At 42.0% G+C, this 16,459-nt stretch overlaps 1 protein-coding gene across 1 annotated transcript in view; it reads left to right on the top strand.

Annotated features, from left to right (window-relative positions):
* Positions 1–71: 71 nt before the first annotated feature.
* BIN2 (bridging integrator 2) overlaps positions 72–16,459 on the top strand; it is a 34,902-nt gene continuing 18,514 nt past the window's right edge. Inside the window, exons 1-5 of the mRNA XM_008566147.1 lie at positions 72–219; positions 7,389–7,469; positions 14,453–14,507; positions 14,807–14,901; positions 15,490–15,585. Of these exons, the coding sequence (XP_008564369.1) occupies positions 139–219; positions 7,389–7,469; positions 14,453–14,507; positions 14,807–14,901; positions 15,490–15,585 (408 nt within the window). The 5' untranslated portion in view covers positions 72–138. The remainder of the gene's footprint in view (positions 220–7,388; positions 7,470–14,452; positions 14,508–14,806; positions 14,902–15,489; positions 15,586–16,459) is intronic.

The raw sequence follows: 16,459 nt of genomic DNA on the forward strand, positions 1-16,459 counted from the left end.
TGGTCCCGGGCGGAGGCCGAGGCCCGCCCGCCCCCTGCCGGATGCGAGGCATGCTGGGAGCCCACACTTCCTCCTCAGGGGCCTCTAGAAAACCACAGGGCGCCGGGCCCGGGCCGTCGTCCCCAGGGAGCCGGCAGGATGGCTGAGGGCAAGGCTGGCGGCGCCGCCGGCCTCTTCGCCAAGCAGGTGCAGAAGAAGTTCAGCAGAGCCCAGGAAAAGGTAGGCGGCCGCCGGCGAGGAGCCCAGGCCCGGCCGGGCGGGCGGTCGTGCCGGGTGTCCAGGGCCCCTGGGAGGCCTGGGCCCAAGAGGAGGGTCTCCAGCTCACCCCCGCCCCCTCCCCGAGAAGCCAGAGCGGGGAGGGGGTTTCCATGAAAACTGGCAGATTTGATAGGGAAGGGAGAACACCCCCCGATCTTGGGCAAGGATGAGGGAAGCTGAGGAGACAACAGTCTCTCTTAGGAACCTAAAACAACCCTCAGGCTGACCCAGAAAGGGGACAGAAAGGAACTAACGTTGGCGGCCAGCTATGTAGCAGGTTTTGTCCCAGCAATCTACCCAGGATGGTATTTTACAGATGTTGAAATTGGAGAGTAATTTCCCCAAAGCCAAAGGCAGTGATGAGCAGCGGTGATGCCAGTGAATACCATCGTTTAGCTGGGCTTGGGAGTCGACTGACGACTAGAATAATTCTGCATAATCTCTCTGTACCCAACCCTGCCTGGCTTCTGGGTGTTGTTTCAGCTGATACAGAGTAGCCCACGTCTCCTTCCTGTACCTTCCCTTTGGCGTTGGAACGTACACAGCCCAGGGTGATGAAGAAGCATCTCTTTTCAGATTGTGTCCTTGGGTAGGGCTGGGTGGCCCCACTCCAGCACTGGCAGTTAGGTAGGCTGCCCATCTATAACTCCTCTGCTTATCTAGATTGTGTAGACACACTCTACATATTTTGATGGCATTTCTGTTTCTACCTGTCCAGAATATTTTCTTTGCTTCTCACCTGAACTTCTGCTCTCCCCCTACCAACACCCTAGTAGACAAGGTGCTATGGGAAGACACGTTAAGCCAGAAGGAGAAGAAGCCGGAGGGAGAGACAGGAAGGACCTGAGATAGAGTTTTGGTTTTCTAAGAGCTCATGCTCTTAGAAGCATTTGGATGAACAACACACTCTTAACAATTGAAATATTTATATTATCTTCTAAAGGTTGAGCAGGGGCCGGCCCGTGGCTCACTCGGGAGAGTGCGGTGCTGATGACACAAGGGCCCCGGGTTCGGATCCCATATAGGGATGGCCGGTTCGCTCACTGGGTGAGCGTGGTGCTGACAACACCAAGTCAAGGGTTAAGATCCCCTTACCGGTCATCTTTTAAATAAATAAATAAATAAATAAAGGTTGAGCACTGCATTTGGGCCTGGGAAGGATTAAGGGCAACCAACTGTCCCAAATTGGATTATCAACAGAGAACTGATGGGATGTAGATATAGTTCCTGACTTTGAGGCCTCAGTGGAAGGGAGGGGCTCTATACATGTTTTCTATCTTTTGAGGTCATGTGAAAGAGAGTAGGGAAAAAGAAAGATTTTCTTTTCTTTTTTTTTTTTTTTAAAAGGATGACCGGTAAGGGGATCTCAACCCTTGGCTTGGTGTTGTCAGCACCACGCTCAGCCAGTGAGCAAACCGGCCATCCCTATATGGGATCCGAACCCGAGGCCTTGGTGTTATCAGCACCGCACTCTACCGAGTGAGCCACAGGCCGGCCCAAAAAGAAATATTTTCTGTGGCCAGACTTTGTTACTTCATCTACCCTACCTTCACCTTGATCATGGTTTCAGCCTCTCTGAAGGCTGTCTACTTACAAATCTGATAGACCTGAGAACAGTGCCTATGGGAAGGTCTAGCTAGAAGCCGTGTGGGGGAGGAGGTACTATATCAGAGAAGGCTACACTGTGGTTGAAAAAAAACAAAACAAAAAACCAAAAAGACCAAAAAAATCCATGAATAGCAGTAATTTTAAAAGACATACCAATTGATTTTGCCTCACTCTTTTACCCTCTGTCTTCACCTAGCCTGTCATCAACACTACTCCCTTGCTTTGGCTTTCTCTCCTTTTTAAGAAAGTACTCTAAAACGTTGGGTAAATAATGCCCTGCTTTGGGCTTCAGATCCTGCATTTGTAAAATGAGAGGTTCAATTATTTTGGTAAAACTCAATATGGTAAGGACACCAAATCGAAAAAGGGAAGGGTCTCCTTGACCTCAAATACTTCCCAAGGGGAGAACCAGCCACCCAAGTAGTACCCTGTTCTTCCTGTCGTGAACCCTGAAGAGGTGGAGAGAGAGGGGAGCAAATTCAAATCTGCCCTGGGGAACTCCCAGGTTTAAACAAAAAACAACATACTTTGAACCCAGGCTTAGACACAGGGGCAGGCAGACATTGCATCAGAGGCATGCAGCTGGCATCCTAGAGGTAGTAGATGCTGCCTGGATAAGGTGGGAATGACCTGGTATTGGGGGAGGGAGCTCAGCTCAGCCAACCTGGAAACAGAGTCCTTGAGTCTTGGGAAGTTATTGAGGGCAAGATAAAGAGGGGGAAAGTTACACCAAAAAGAAAGGATTCCCTGGAATCCTTTTTTCTTCCTTTTTTTTTTTTTTTTTTTGGTGGCTCGCCAGTACTTGGTTCTGAATCCTTGACCTTGGTGTTCACTGCCTCTAACAAACTGAGCTAACTGGCCAGCCCTTAATTTTTCTCTAAGCAGTTGGATGTAATCTTCTCAGTAATGTGTAATAGCTAATGTGTTAAATAGTTTATTGTGTCAAATATCAAGTGCCTATTATGGACCAGACACTGGGATATAACAACAAAGACATAATCTCTCCTTTATGGAGCCAACAGTCTAGTAATATGCTCTCACTTCATCTTTTCAACCCTTTAAGCAAGTTATTAGTATCCCAATATTAGAAATGAGGAAACAAGGCTGAAAAGAGATTGGTAAGTGGCAGAACTATTACTGAAACCCAGGTGTCCTGCCTTTGAATCTTAACCTCAGGCTGCTGCCTTTACAATGTTCCTGATAAGCCACCCTGACATCTGTGCCTCCCCACATCCTGCTGGTCCTCTCTCAGAAGGAGCAGAGCTAGGAGTGCAGGCAGACTCTTACTGTTCAGGCCTCCTCCTTTGAAAAGCTGGGAGCGAAAGTGTGGTGACTGTTAAAGTCAATAGGGGTGAAACATTCTTTTCATTCTGTTTTCCGGTTCCCACCCAAACTCAACGTGAGACTGGATTCAAAGTGGCTCTATTGTGTTTTTACAGTATGATACATCCTCACATTTTATCTACAGCTTTCACCATCTGTTTATAATTCTCTGTGGCAGACCTCTCAGATCTGCCCTGAGAAAGGGCGCTGTTACCACTCCTTTGTTGGTTTTTTCCTCTGTTAACTTTTACTGAACTTGTATCTCAGAGGGTTTAATTCACCAAATATTTATAGAAAAACTCCTTTTTTCAGGATAGTGGGCTGGACCCAGGAGGGAGTTTAGAGATGAGTAAGAGGTGTTCTTGCCTGCTGGAAGCCTTCAATCTAGGTTTAAAAAGTAAAATAAGTGATCTGAGAGATATGCACATCTGTAGGAATTCAGAGGACCGAAAGATTGGGGGAAATTGAGAGAGGTTTTATGGCGGAGGCTGAATTTGAAATAGGAATTGTGGATGATTAGTAGTTCCTTAGGCAAGTGGTAAGAGAACATTCCAGCTGAGGAATGCCAGCATGAGCAAGACAGGGAGTCTGGAAATTCCTTTAAGCAGAATAGTGAAAAATGCAGTTGAGCTGGAGCACCTGGGGTGGTGGGGCCACATTAAGGAAAGCCTGTTTAGCATATATCCTAAAAATAAAGATTTCTTACATAACCATAATGAAATTATTGCACCCAAGAAAAAATTTTAACAAAATTCCATACTATCATCTAATAGCCAGGCCCTATTCAAATTAACCCAAGTGAGGGAATTGACTAAAATGTAATAGGGCTGACTGGTTAGCTCGGTTAGAGCACAGTGTTGGTAACACCAAGATGAAGGGTTCGGATCCCCATACCAGCCAGCCACCAGAAACAACAAAACAAAACAAAATGTAATAAATTATTACGTGGAAAGGTCATGGTGAGGAACTGTAGCCACCAAATATGTATGCAGTGATTTTTTTAAAGCATTATCCCCCCACCCCAATCTACAGAAAAGTTAAAAGAATAGTCCAATGAACATGAATATTTTTCACCCAGATTCACCAGGTGTTAACATTTTGCCACATTTACTTATCCTTACTCTTGGTCTTTTTCTCTAAATAATCTGTATTCTAACTTCTCAGTTGCCAGGCCAGGCAAATTGGGGCAGAATTCTCAGGGCAGGACTTTATGGACTAGCATTATGTAGGCTTTAATTAGGAAGTGATCCAAAAGTAGAATTTATTTGTTATTTCAACAAACATCTGTTGAGCAACTATATCTCCTATTACCTAAATGATCTCTCATTGAGGAAGAACACCTACAACATAGTATAAGTGTCCTGATTCGTAGACCTATTGCTTATGTAATGACTTTGGGCCCAGAACACTGCGATATGCTTCCAGGGTGATAATACTCACCTTTTCACTTTCGGAGTTGAAGGTGGTAACGTTCCATCAGCATCCTCCAGACTCTCCAAGCCCTTTAATATTGAGTCTTTCGGGGATTGAGGAGATTCGGCTGCCCCAGCCATCCCCTATACTGACTCTAGAATGAGTTTTCTCTTCTCTATTTTTTCTGCCCTCTCCATCTCAGAAGAACCAAGCCCTGGGCAAAGGAAGGGAGGGGCAGCAGAAAGGAAGTAAGAGCTGCACTTACCACTAAACCAGGTAGTTTTGCAACTTTCTAGTAGAGAAAAGTGCTTTTTGTTGGGGGGAAAGGGTGGGGCCAGGGAGGCTGGCAGACTGCATACTGAGGGCTGGGTGGTGAATAAAGCAGAGTTAGAGACAGATAGATATGGCTAAATGAAAAGTAAATACAAGCATTTGTAGGCAAGTGAGAGAAATTAGACATAATGATTGTGGATATGTATTGAGTGCTTATTGTAGGGCAGCACTGAGAAAGCAATTTACATGCATAATATAATTTAATCCCCCCAACAACTCCAGGAGATAAACATCTTAATGGGAGAAAGGAAGCTCTGTAAACCGAAGCTCAAGAGTTTGACTTGCCCAGAGGCTTATAGCCAGTAGGTGGAAAGGCCAAGTGGGAGCCCATATCTGTCTGACTCCAGAGTGCTTGATCTTAACCACTACAGAGAGAGCTCCAGAAGTGAGAGACACTAACCCCTCAGAGTAAGAATGGAGACACTTGGGTTAAAGTCTCTACATAGAGCCTTTCACACTCCCCAGAACTGGGCACTCTTGCCTGTGATTCTAAGCTCTTCATAATGAGACACCAATCACCCTTTTAGCTTCATTGCCCACCACTCCCCATAACACATCCTAAACCAGCCATGCTAAATCGTATCATGAAGCTGCTGTGAAGTTGGATACTCCAATGACTTAGCTGATACCGTTGTCTTTGCCTGGAATCCTCTTTTCACCCTCACTCTTTGTCCTCTATTCCAGTCTAGCAAAATCCTATTCAGGGCTCAGCCCATTTGTCCCCTCCTGCATCAGTCTCACTCTCCTTACTGTTATAATTATTAACTATCTACTTGCTGGATACTGAGCAATCTAAATGAGTAAGGCAAGTACCCAATCCTTAAGGAGCTTACAGTTTAGAAGGAGGCATAGGCAAATAAACACACATAATAAAACAAGAATACAAGTGTACACAAGGTACAGAAGTTGCAAGCATTTAGGGGGAGTGATTCATTCAATTAATGGAATGAAGTAGATGTGGTTAAGTGTCACAAAGGATATGGAGTATGAACTGGCTTTTTTTTAGATACTTGCCTGGCAGACAAGGTGGGAAGGGCATTCCAGAAAGAAGGACCAGAATCTATAACAAGCAACAGTGGGGATTATTCAAGAAACTGGAAAAGTGTAAGGGAGCAAGACCTGCAGGAAAGAGGAATAATGAGAGCTGAGGCTTAATGAAGGATCAGATCATTGGAACCTGTATGCAGCTAGGGTTTGAACTATACTTATAGATACGTAATGGACATTTAATAAACATTTGTTGAGCAGACAAATGAGAAATCATTAGAAGGTGTTAAGCAGCAGCATAGTAGCTCTATTGTAGCAGGCCAAGTGAGAAAGAATGAGAGCTGGAACTAAGACTATGGCATTTGACCACAGAACATAGAATGATTTCCAGAGATAGACATGGTGAGTGATTCCATTAAGAGGGCGAGGGAGAAGTAGTTGAAGGCAACTCATGAGATTCTAACTTGGGCCGGCGGTGGGGAGGTGCCTCCTTCCAACATGGGGGTTACATGCAGAAGACTCAGGACTTTCTTACCACATGTAATTACTTGTGTATAAATGAGTGTCCCCTGTGAGAACAGAAACCAGGTCTTTTTTATCACCATGTCTTTCGCAGTGGCACTGAAACCAGTCAGATTTCCTAGTTGAGAGGAGATGGACATGGATAGCATTCATTTCCAGCTGAGTGTCAAATGTATTAATTATATCAGGGCTTCTCAAAGTTTTCCACAGGGCCCTCATGAGAAAAGAGTCCCCTGCCCACCTTTCTAATCTCATCTGTCTAGAGGAATCTGTGGCTATGGCTGGAAGAGGGTCACTGAAGTGAAAAATCAAGGCAAATGTTTTATATTTAAAAGCCATGCATACTTTTACATTCTTCTCATTAATCCTTGTTTTAATATAACACTGTCCCCCCTACCGCATTAAAAAAAAACACTTTATTTTATTTTATTTTATTTTTTATTTATTTATTTTTTTTAAAGATGACCGGTAAGGGGATCTTAACCCTTGATTTGGTGTTGTCAGCACCACGCTCAGCCAGTGAGCGAACCGGCCATCCCTATATGGGATCCGAACCCGGGGCCTTGGTGTTATCAGCACCACACTCTCCCGAGTGAGCCACAGGCCGGCCCATAAAAAACACTTTAAATAACGACATTCCAAGAACATATACCTTATTAATTTTGAGCTTTATATATACCCTCTAGCACACTGCTACACGCCCCCAGAGTTACCCCAATTTGAGAACCACAAAATTTGATTATTTTTTCAGCAATGTGTTACATTCCTAATTCTGTTGGGCTAGGAGTATGGTCTACGGCCATACCACCCTGTCTGATCTCATCTGATAGTAGTACAGCCCTTGAGTTGTACCTGAGACTCTGAGAGAGGCCAGCGTCATATGAAGCTAACATATAAGAGAGGCTTGACTATAACCTGATGGGCCTTTCTATCTTATACCCCAGGTGCTGCAGAAATTGGGGAAAACTGTAGAAACCAAAGATGAGCGATTTGAACAAAGTGCCAACAACTTCTACAAACAACAGGTAATCTGGAGGGTGGGGAAGGGAAGCTTGGAGGAAGAAAGAAGAACAGCAGGTTCTGCAAACCAGCAAGCATCCCTACCAACCCACCCTCCCCCCAGGGGTAAGGGATACAGGGTGACCTGCTGTTTATCCTTCCCCTCTGGGGAAGCAGAGAAATGTACCCTTCCTGTTGTTGCTGACCCTGGGATTTTGGGGGACAGAGGAGTGTTCTTTTCTGTTAGTGATTCCCATCAGGGCTTCCAAGGTACAGTGGCATCACCAGGTGCTTGGACAGCATCATTGTGAGCCCCTGTGACTTTAGTTTTAGGCTTATTCCCCTCCCCAGGTACCTCTCCCACACTCGGGTTTCTGTCATCTCAGTAGCCCTGTTTTCCTCATTGCCTCTTTTTTTTTTTTTTTTAAAGATGACCAGTAAGGGGATCTTAACCCTTGACTTGATGTTGTCAGCACCACACTCACCCGAGTGAGCTAACCAGCCATCCCCATATAGGGATCTGAACCCGTGGCCTTGGTGTTATCAGCACCACACTCTTGTGAGTGAGCCACGGGCCGACCCCTCCTCGTTGCCTCTTTGTCCACTACATCTACCCCGCCTGAGCCTTTTATTCAAAATAATACCTTCATCTTTCACCTGTCATTTCCACCAAGAAACCTATTCTCACGTACCTTCTGTCTCAACTGAGTATTATGGATAATTTCATATAGAAAATTTACATTAGGAAGTGGATAACCTCCATGGGATATCTGACTTTCCATCTCTTATGTGCAAGGCATTGTGCTCAGTGCTTTACATGCATTATCTCATTTAATTTTTACATTAGCCCTGGAGATTGCTATCCCCTCTTAACAATAGAAGGGTTATTAAATTAAATGAGTATCCAATACAATGCAATTCTGACACTACCCAGATTTAGGTCAAATTCCATAGGTTAAAGGCACAGTCCCCCACAAGACTGCCCTCACTTCAGACACCAGCTGCAGGGTTCCCAGGCCACCTGCACTTCTGAAAAATTGGCTACAAATTTTGGGGTTCCTCCTACCTGCTCAGGTTTGATAATTTGCTAGAATGTCTCTCAAAACTCAGGAAAGTGCTCTACTTACAATTTTATTAAAAAGGATACAGTACCAGCCAAATGAAGAGACACATAATGTAAGGTCTGGGAGGGTCCCAAACATGACGAAGCTTCTGTGTCTTCAGGACATGTCCCCCTCTTAGTACATTGATGTAGGATTAATCGGGTGTCCAGAGTTCTTATTGTGATTTCTTTACATATCAAATCATTGGCCATGTGATTGAACTCAATCTCTAGCTGCTCTCCTCTCCCCTGCAGGTTGGGCTGATATCACCTGACACAAAACCTTAACCCTCCAATTACATGGTTCATTTTTTTCAGCCTGACCAGCCACCATCCTGAGTCATTTGTTTAGCATAAACTTAGGTATGGTCTGAGGGGACCACAGTGAATAACAAAGACACAGGATTTAGAGTTACTTCCCAGGCACTAAGGACAAAGACCAGCCAAATTCTGAATTATACAATATCAATTACTTGAATTGTATGGAAAATAACATAAAATTATATTAAAAGGATATTAGCTATTATCTAATTAAGTATTTGATTGTATATCAGAATCATTTGGGAAATATTTAAAAAATTCAAGGTCTCTAGGAGTAGAGCCTGGGAATTCGTCCTTTTAAATGTTTTTTAAATGGAAAATTTCGAATATATAAAAGGTAGAGAAACTTGTATAATGAATCTACACGTACCCATCGCCCAACTTCAATAATTTATCAACACATGAGCAATCTTATTTCATCTATGTCCCTAACCACTTTCTCCTATTCTTGATTATTAGGAAGAAAATTCCAGGTATTACTTCATCCATGAGAATTTCATTATCAATTCCTAAAGATAAGGACTCTTTTTTAAAATATAACCATAATACCATTATCACACCTAAAAATGTTTTTCTGTAAAATACTTACTCATTACAACAGATCAGAAAGTACATCAAGAAAAAAGGTGAACTTAAAAAAAAATACTGATTTCACACCTTCCTAAGCTACAACCACTATTGTTTTATATTCTTACAATTACTATGCTATGTTTGTGTATGATATCTAAATATATCTGTAATAAATAAATGTGAGGTTTACAAAAGAGATTATTCCATGCATATGGTTTTGCAACTTGCCTTTTTTACTTGACAATATAAATATATTTTCAGATATTTCAGATTGAATATTTCACTAAAGTAAAAGTTTTAGTGCTATCTAAAAAAATTAGCAATTATTCAAATATCATAAAATATCCAGTCAACGTTCAAGTTCCCCTGCTTGCGTCATCATATTTTTTATAGTTTGTTTAAATCAACAAATCATTGACATATTTAAGTCTCTTAGATTTAAATCTCCTAATCTATAGATTTCAATCCCTTCCCTTTTTGAAGCTTATTTGTTAATGATAGCAGGTTGTTTGTGCTGCAGTTTCCTTTGTCTAAATTTTGCTGATTAAATCCCCATGATATTGTTTAAAGTGTTCCTGTCTCCTGTATTTCCTGTAAGTTGATAGATTTAGAGGCTTGATGAGATTCAGGTTTTCATTTTTTGTTTTGGTGAGAAGAATACTTCATAGCTATTATTGTATTCTTCCATCAGGAGGCACATAATGTCTGGTTGTCTCCCCTTTTTTTGTGATATCAACATCATAGGTGACTATGGGATCTGTGTTTTATATTAAGCTTTCTAGGTAATTATGATGTAGCAGCTAGTCTGAAAACAACATTAAGCAACCACTGATTTAGTCCAACTCCTTTCAGGGCAAATAGGATTTGATTGAGAGGGAAGTAATTTAATCAAGGTAACATAGCATCTGAGTGGCAGAGCTAGGATTCAAACTTAAACCCTGTGCTTTTTTTCACTGTACCTCACTAGGAGGTCTCCCTGGGCCTCTTCTCAACTCTAGTTACTGTTCTATTTCCAACTACAGCATAAACAGAAGAGGAAACAGTAAGATGACACCCACTTCGAAAGGCCACTGACTCTTGGCCCATTCTGTCCCTCAGTCCTCTTTCTGAGAGCAGATGTGTGGGTAGAAATGGTAAGAGATGAAGGAAGGGCTGTAAAGGAGAATAAAGGATCAGATGGGACAATCCCTTCAGCATTCCCTATGCAAGCCCCCCATCTAAAAATCATTTGAAGGGGGAAAATATATTTGAGAATTGAAAGGAAGTTACGTTGGGAATAAGGAAAAACTTCCTGACTGAGAGAAGTATAGTGTAGTAACTGGTGATTGAACATGCTTGAGGGGCTGGCCAGTTAGCTCAGTTGGTTAGTGTGGTGCTGGTAACACCAAGGTCCAAGGTTTGATCCCTGTACTAGCCAGCTGCCAGAAAAAAATTGCTTATCTTCTCTTGATAAGTTCATTTAACAAATATTTCATGAGTGCCTGCTAAATGCCAAGCACTGTGCTAGATATTGGGACTTCAACATGAATGGGACACATGCCTGCCCTCAAGGCTTTCACAGTTTAAGGAGGAAGAGAGTGACAATAAAGCGAAGTATGAGGCTGAACCTGGGATGGCTAAAACGAACAGGTAAAAAAGGTCAAGGTCAGGGAGATTGAAAGTGAAGTGCTCCAGAAGTTGTGCCAGTTGATAATGTGCCCTATTCCTCACCCTCAGTCAGTTTGTAGGTATATTTTTTATTAATTATTTTTTCTATTACTCCCAAACTTCCCAGTCTGGTTTCAAGGTCTTTCTACTTCCCTTGGTCTTGATCAAGTTTCCATAGGTAATTTTTCCTTGTGGCTTTGCTTGCTTCTCCCTTTCCTTCTCGTCCAAATATATTACTTAGAAAGAATTATTTTCTTTTTTTTTTTTTTTTAAAAGATGACCGGTAAGGGGATCTCAACCCTTGGCTTGGTGTTGTCAGCACCATGCTCAGCCAGTGAGCAAACCGGCCATCCCTATATAGGATCCGAACCCGTGGCCTTGGTGTTATCAGCACCGCACTCTACCGAGTGAGCCACGGACCGGCCTAGAAAGAATTATTTTCAAGCAGCACTATAATCTCTTATTTCTGGGAGTGACAGTTGCTTCTAATTCATTGCTTTAAAAATCAAATCTAGCTTCATCTTTCCCTCCTGGATCTCTATTAAATCAAGCACCTTCAGCACTTGCTCAGGGTTTGGCCATGCTATTTATACTTGCTTTGCTGAGTAAGGACCTTCTCCATCCTCAGTACCCCAGGCTCTTAGGACCAGCCCTGCCTACCTGAGTGCTTAGGACAAGCTTCCAGAGTAAGTGGTTCATTAACTGAGGGGCTGGGACTATTTGTAGAAGGGGTGGGAAGGACTGACTCAGACTCTTCATGGCAATGCCAAGAATTTGGCAAGGATTCAGAGAGTATAAGTGATAAAATCATAGATTTAGAGCTAGAAATGGCCTTATCCTACATTGATAGATGAGGAAACTGAAGTGGAATAACTTGCTAGTAAGTGGTAAAGCCACATTTCTTGACTCCCAGGCAAGTGAGAACCTAAGACTGAGAGAGTCACATCTGTCAGGAAAGGAGAAGAAAGATGCTGGGATTATTCAGGCTAGAGACATTTCAGGGGAGGACAGACAGATAAGAGAAATAAGATGACACCCAGTGCTGTCCCACCCTCTCCCATTCTCGCCCCACTGTTATCTCCTCAAAGGAAAGAGCAAGAGCATAATGGAAGAAATAAATAGTTCCCCCTGATTTTGGACAGTGCCCAGTCACACATAGTAGCCTTGGTTACTGATCTGATTTTCCAGGCCATATCAAATCTAAGGGGAAAAAATTAAGAATTTCATTTGTAGAAATTACACAAGATAGTTTAACAGCTTTTATTATTCATATATGTATTTTTGAAATCAAATTTTCATGGTGAAGTAAAAAGTTGAGTAGATATTTTCTTTCAAAAAATAATTTGAAATCCTTGTTAATTTTTATAATCCTCCAAATTCTTTCAAAACCTTGATTATCATGTTTTCAAAACTCTCAATCTTATACCTACCTTATCTGTTTCAATTATATTGTGTGCATTTAACATCTTAGACTATCTAAACTTTTTTCTGTGAATGAGAAAACAAGGAGGAAGTACCTCCTTCCTGGTGAGTCCTGAGTGTTTCTGAATTTTGTTAACTGACTGCATCTGTCTCCCTCGTGCTACTGAAAGTGCTTTCTCAAGTTCACCAATGACCTCCAGTAACCAAATTAACTTTTACCTATTCTCCCTGCATTGTAATCTCTCTGTAGCATCCAACCCTTCCTTAATCATTTCTCTGATGTTCTCTTGATCCTCATTTGCTATGATACACTGCACAACCCCAGTACTTCTCTGACAATCCCTTAGCCACCTTCAAGACTCTCTGTGTCCTCATGTCACTTCAACCTGGCATTCAGTCCCCTGAGAAGGACTTTTAACGTGAAGTATGATCAAAAGTTTGGACTGGCTTAGAAGTGAGCTCTGGAGGCAAGAAGATGGATGAAATAATTAGTCCCATCATCTCTGTTTATTTCACCAAGCAGACCTAGATTTTCTGCACTAAAATTAAGTAATAGTGATCTTTTCCCAAAGATTTCCACGGGAAAAAAGTTCATCATTAGATGAAATTTTCATTTTTTTCTGCCATAAATTTTGTTTATACTTTTAGTATGTTTAATAACCTATCTGAAAATGAACATAGCAAATAACAAATGAACAAGTTCAAGACAAGTATTTTATGGTATACTGAATAATGCATCTTGGCTTTCAAATACTTCATCAGCTAAACTGGTCTGTTCTGACTTGTAGACTGACCCTGTGGAGAACCCTTGAAGTGGGCTATACCTCTCAGTCCAGTCCCCATTCCTGAAGTCAGGCTCCAAAATGTCAATCATCTGGCCTTAAACTTCCTTCCCACCCAACTTCTAGAAACTGGAGTTCACACGTAGGAAAGAGACCAGAATGGGAAGGGGCTTTAAACACCACCATAAGGAACAACTGAGGAAACCTATGAAAAAGAAGACTTGGTGAGGGCACATGAAAGTTGTCTCCAAACATGTGGAAGAGAAATTAGATCTACTCTGTGGGTACAGAAGGCCAACCTAAGACTCATGGACAAAAGTTCTAACAGACACATTTACGAATGAAGCAGTGCTGTCTCAGGCAAGAGGTTGTGGAGTTTCTGGTTCCTGGAGGTATTTAAGAAGCAGAGGCTAAATGAACATTTGTCTGTCAGAGTTACAGTAAAAGCAGTTTATCTATCAGGTTGAGATTGGAACTCCTAACTCTAGATGATACCTTTCTCTCTTTCTTCCCTTGCTTTTTTAGAGGGAGGAAGAGACCTAGTCTGCACTTGGGAGTTCCTAGCCTAAAAAAATGAAAATTCAGATGTAGGAGCAAAGATAGAAGCAGAGATAGACAAAGATGTAAATGAAGACATTGGAGTTGGAACAGGAAGTGATTCAATGATGAGGCTCCCTGGAGGAGAAATGTAAAGCAGGTGACTGATGGAAGGGAAGGGTAAAGTGAGGCAAGGCAGAAAAGGAGAGGAATGTCTGTGTGAGGGTTCAGAGAAGGAAAAGGGACTGATGTCTGCAGAAAATGGTAGCAGTTTATCTACCCAGAGAGGAGGGTGTGAGCCAGAAAATCATATAGACAGTGGCACAGAGAGGACACCTGAATTTCAACACGGGAACTTGGGTATAGGCTCTTGTTCCCTAGAAGGAGAACAAACAGAGGAAGACATGCTAATGCAATGGGAGCTCTAGCAATCCCCCAACTTAAAAATTGACCCAAAAGAGACAACCTACAACTTGTCAGTAAAGACAGTAAAGGCTAATTTACAACAATTGAAATATGTGAAGAAATTCCAGGAGTGATTTCTGCTTTTAACCTACTTTTCGACTTTGGCCTGGAGTATCTTTTGAGATGTATCACTTTAGTCACCAAAGGCACTTTTCTCTTTCAGGCAGAAGGCCACAAGCTATACAAGGACCTGAAGAACTTCCTTAGTGCAGTCAAAGGTGGGTATTGCAGTACAGGAGAATTCAGAGGGCATTTATGCAGCTATTGAGAGGTCTGTTGGCAGAAAAAACAGCCATACCCAGGTTTTTTTGTCACTTGTCTGCCCTTGATTACTGGAACGTCATTGGCCTAGGAAGACGGACTTTACCTATCCCAGCCCCATCCAGCCGCCCTCACTGATAAAATGCATCTTTTGAGTTTGTCCTTCTGAATTGGACTCACTGATATGTCACCCATGTAATTATACCAAACTGCTTTTTGGGAAACTTTATGGTGGGACTGAGTTCTCTACTTTCAGTGATGCATGAAAGTTCAAAGAGAGTCTCAGAAACCCTGCAGGAGATCTACAGCGGCGAGTGGGACGGTCATGAGGAGCTGAAGGCCATTGTAGGGGTAAGTGCAGCTTGTGCTTTACAGCAACTCTTCAGCACTTATTCCTGTTCTTAACCTCAGCTTAGCTTCTCCATCTGAGAAAGTAGGAAAATAAAGGAGCCAGCTTACATTGTTCATTTGTATAGCCTCAGTCACTGAGTGGTAGGAAGAAGCTACAGCTATTAAGGTAAAAACAAGTTTGCCCTAATCTGTAGGTTCTGCTGGTTTTGACACTCTCCCCCTCTTTAAAAGCTTAGAGAAGTTTTACCTCCTAAAGATTGGTTATTTTTGAAAACTACCTCAAGCAATTGTTTACTTCCAAACTTCCCTATTCTCTAAGCTCTAGAGTCCAGTATTCTTACCAAATATACCTGTTCTTAATCCCTGATTGTATGTATAGTCTGTCTGTATGTATAGTGATTGTATAGGGCGGTTCTGTGGAGCAGGGGCTGTTTGTTTTTTTTCTCTGAGTCTTCTCCAGAATCCAACATGATATTCTAAATACAGTGCTACAAAAAAGAAGTTTGTTTCAAAGAGAATTTGGGTATTTTCCTGGTAGGCAGTTGTTGAGACATAGAGCCCTCACCAGCCTCTGCTTCTATCCCACAGAATAATGATCTCCTTTGGGAAGACTATGAAGAGAAACTGGCTGACCAGGTTTTGAGGACCATGGAAAACTATGTAACCCAGTTCAGTGAGGTTAAGGTACTTTAAAAATTTTTTTTATTATTTATTATTAGCATATTCAATATTATAAATCGTGGTTTTTCTTTATGCCCTTTACCCAACCTATCACTCCCCAAACCTTCTAGTATCCTTAGGTTTGTTCTCTCCCTTCCATAAATAACCTATGTAACGTATTGTGGTCTATCCTTCCTTCCTCCCTCCCTCCCTGCCTCCCAGTTATGCGTGAGAACACGTGGTATTTCTCTTTCTTTGTCTGGCTTATTTCACTTAACATAATTTTCTCCAGACTCATCCATGTTGTTGCAAATGGAAGTATTTCATTCTTTTTTATGTCTGGGTAGTATTCCATTGTGTATATACACCACATTTTCCTTATTCGGTCATCTGTTGATGGACACTTAGGTTGGTTCCATAATTTGGCTATTGTAAATAGAGCTACAGTGAACATGGGACTGGAGGTATCCCTTTGACATGATGATTTCCATCCCTTTGGATATATACCCAGTAGTGGGATTGCTGAATCGTATGGTAGTTCTATCTGTAGTTGTTTGAGGAACCTCGATACTGTTTTCTATAATGGCTGTTCTAATTTACAGTCCTACCAACAGTGTAGAAGAGTTTCCCTTTCCCTGCATCCTCACTGGCATTTGTTATTCTTGGTCTTTTTAATAATGGCCAGTCTAACTGGGGTAAGATGCTATCTCAGTGTGGTTTTGATTTGCATTTCTCTGATGACTAGTGATGCTGAGCATTTTTTCATGTACCTGTTGGCCATCTGTATGTCTTTCTTTGAAAAATGTCTATCTCCTTTGCCCATTTTCTATTTGGGTGATTTTTTTTTTTACTCTATAGTCTCTTTTTTTTTTTTTTTTTTTTTTGTCTTTTTCCGTGT

Source organism: Galeopterus variegatus, unplaced genomic scaffold (genome assembly GCF_000696425.1).
Source record: "Galeopterus variegatus unplaced genomic scaffold, G_variegatus-3.0.2 Scaffold224, whole genome shotgun sequence".
Classification (NCBI taxonomy): Eukaryota; Metazoa; Chordata; class Mammalia; order Dermoptera; family Cynocephalidae; genus Galeopterus; species Galeopterus variegatus.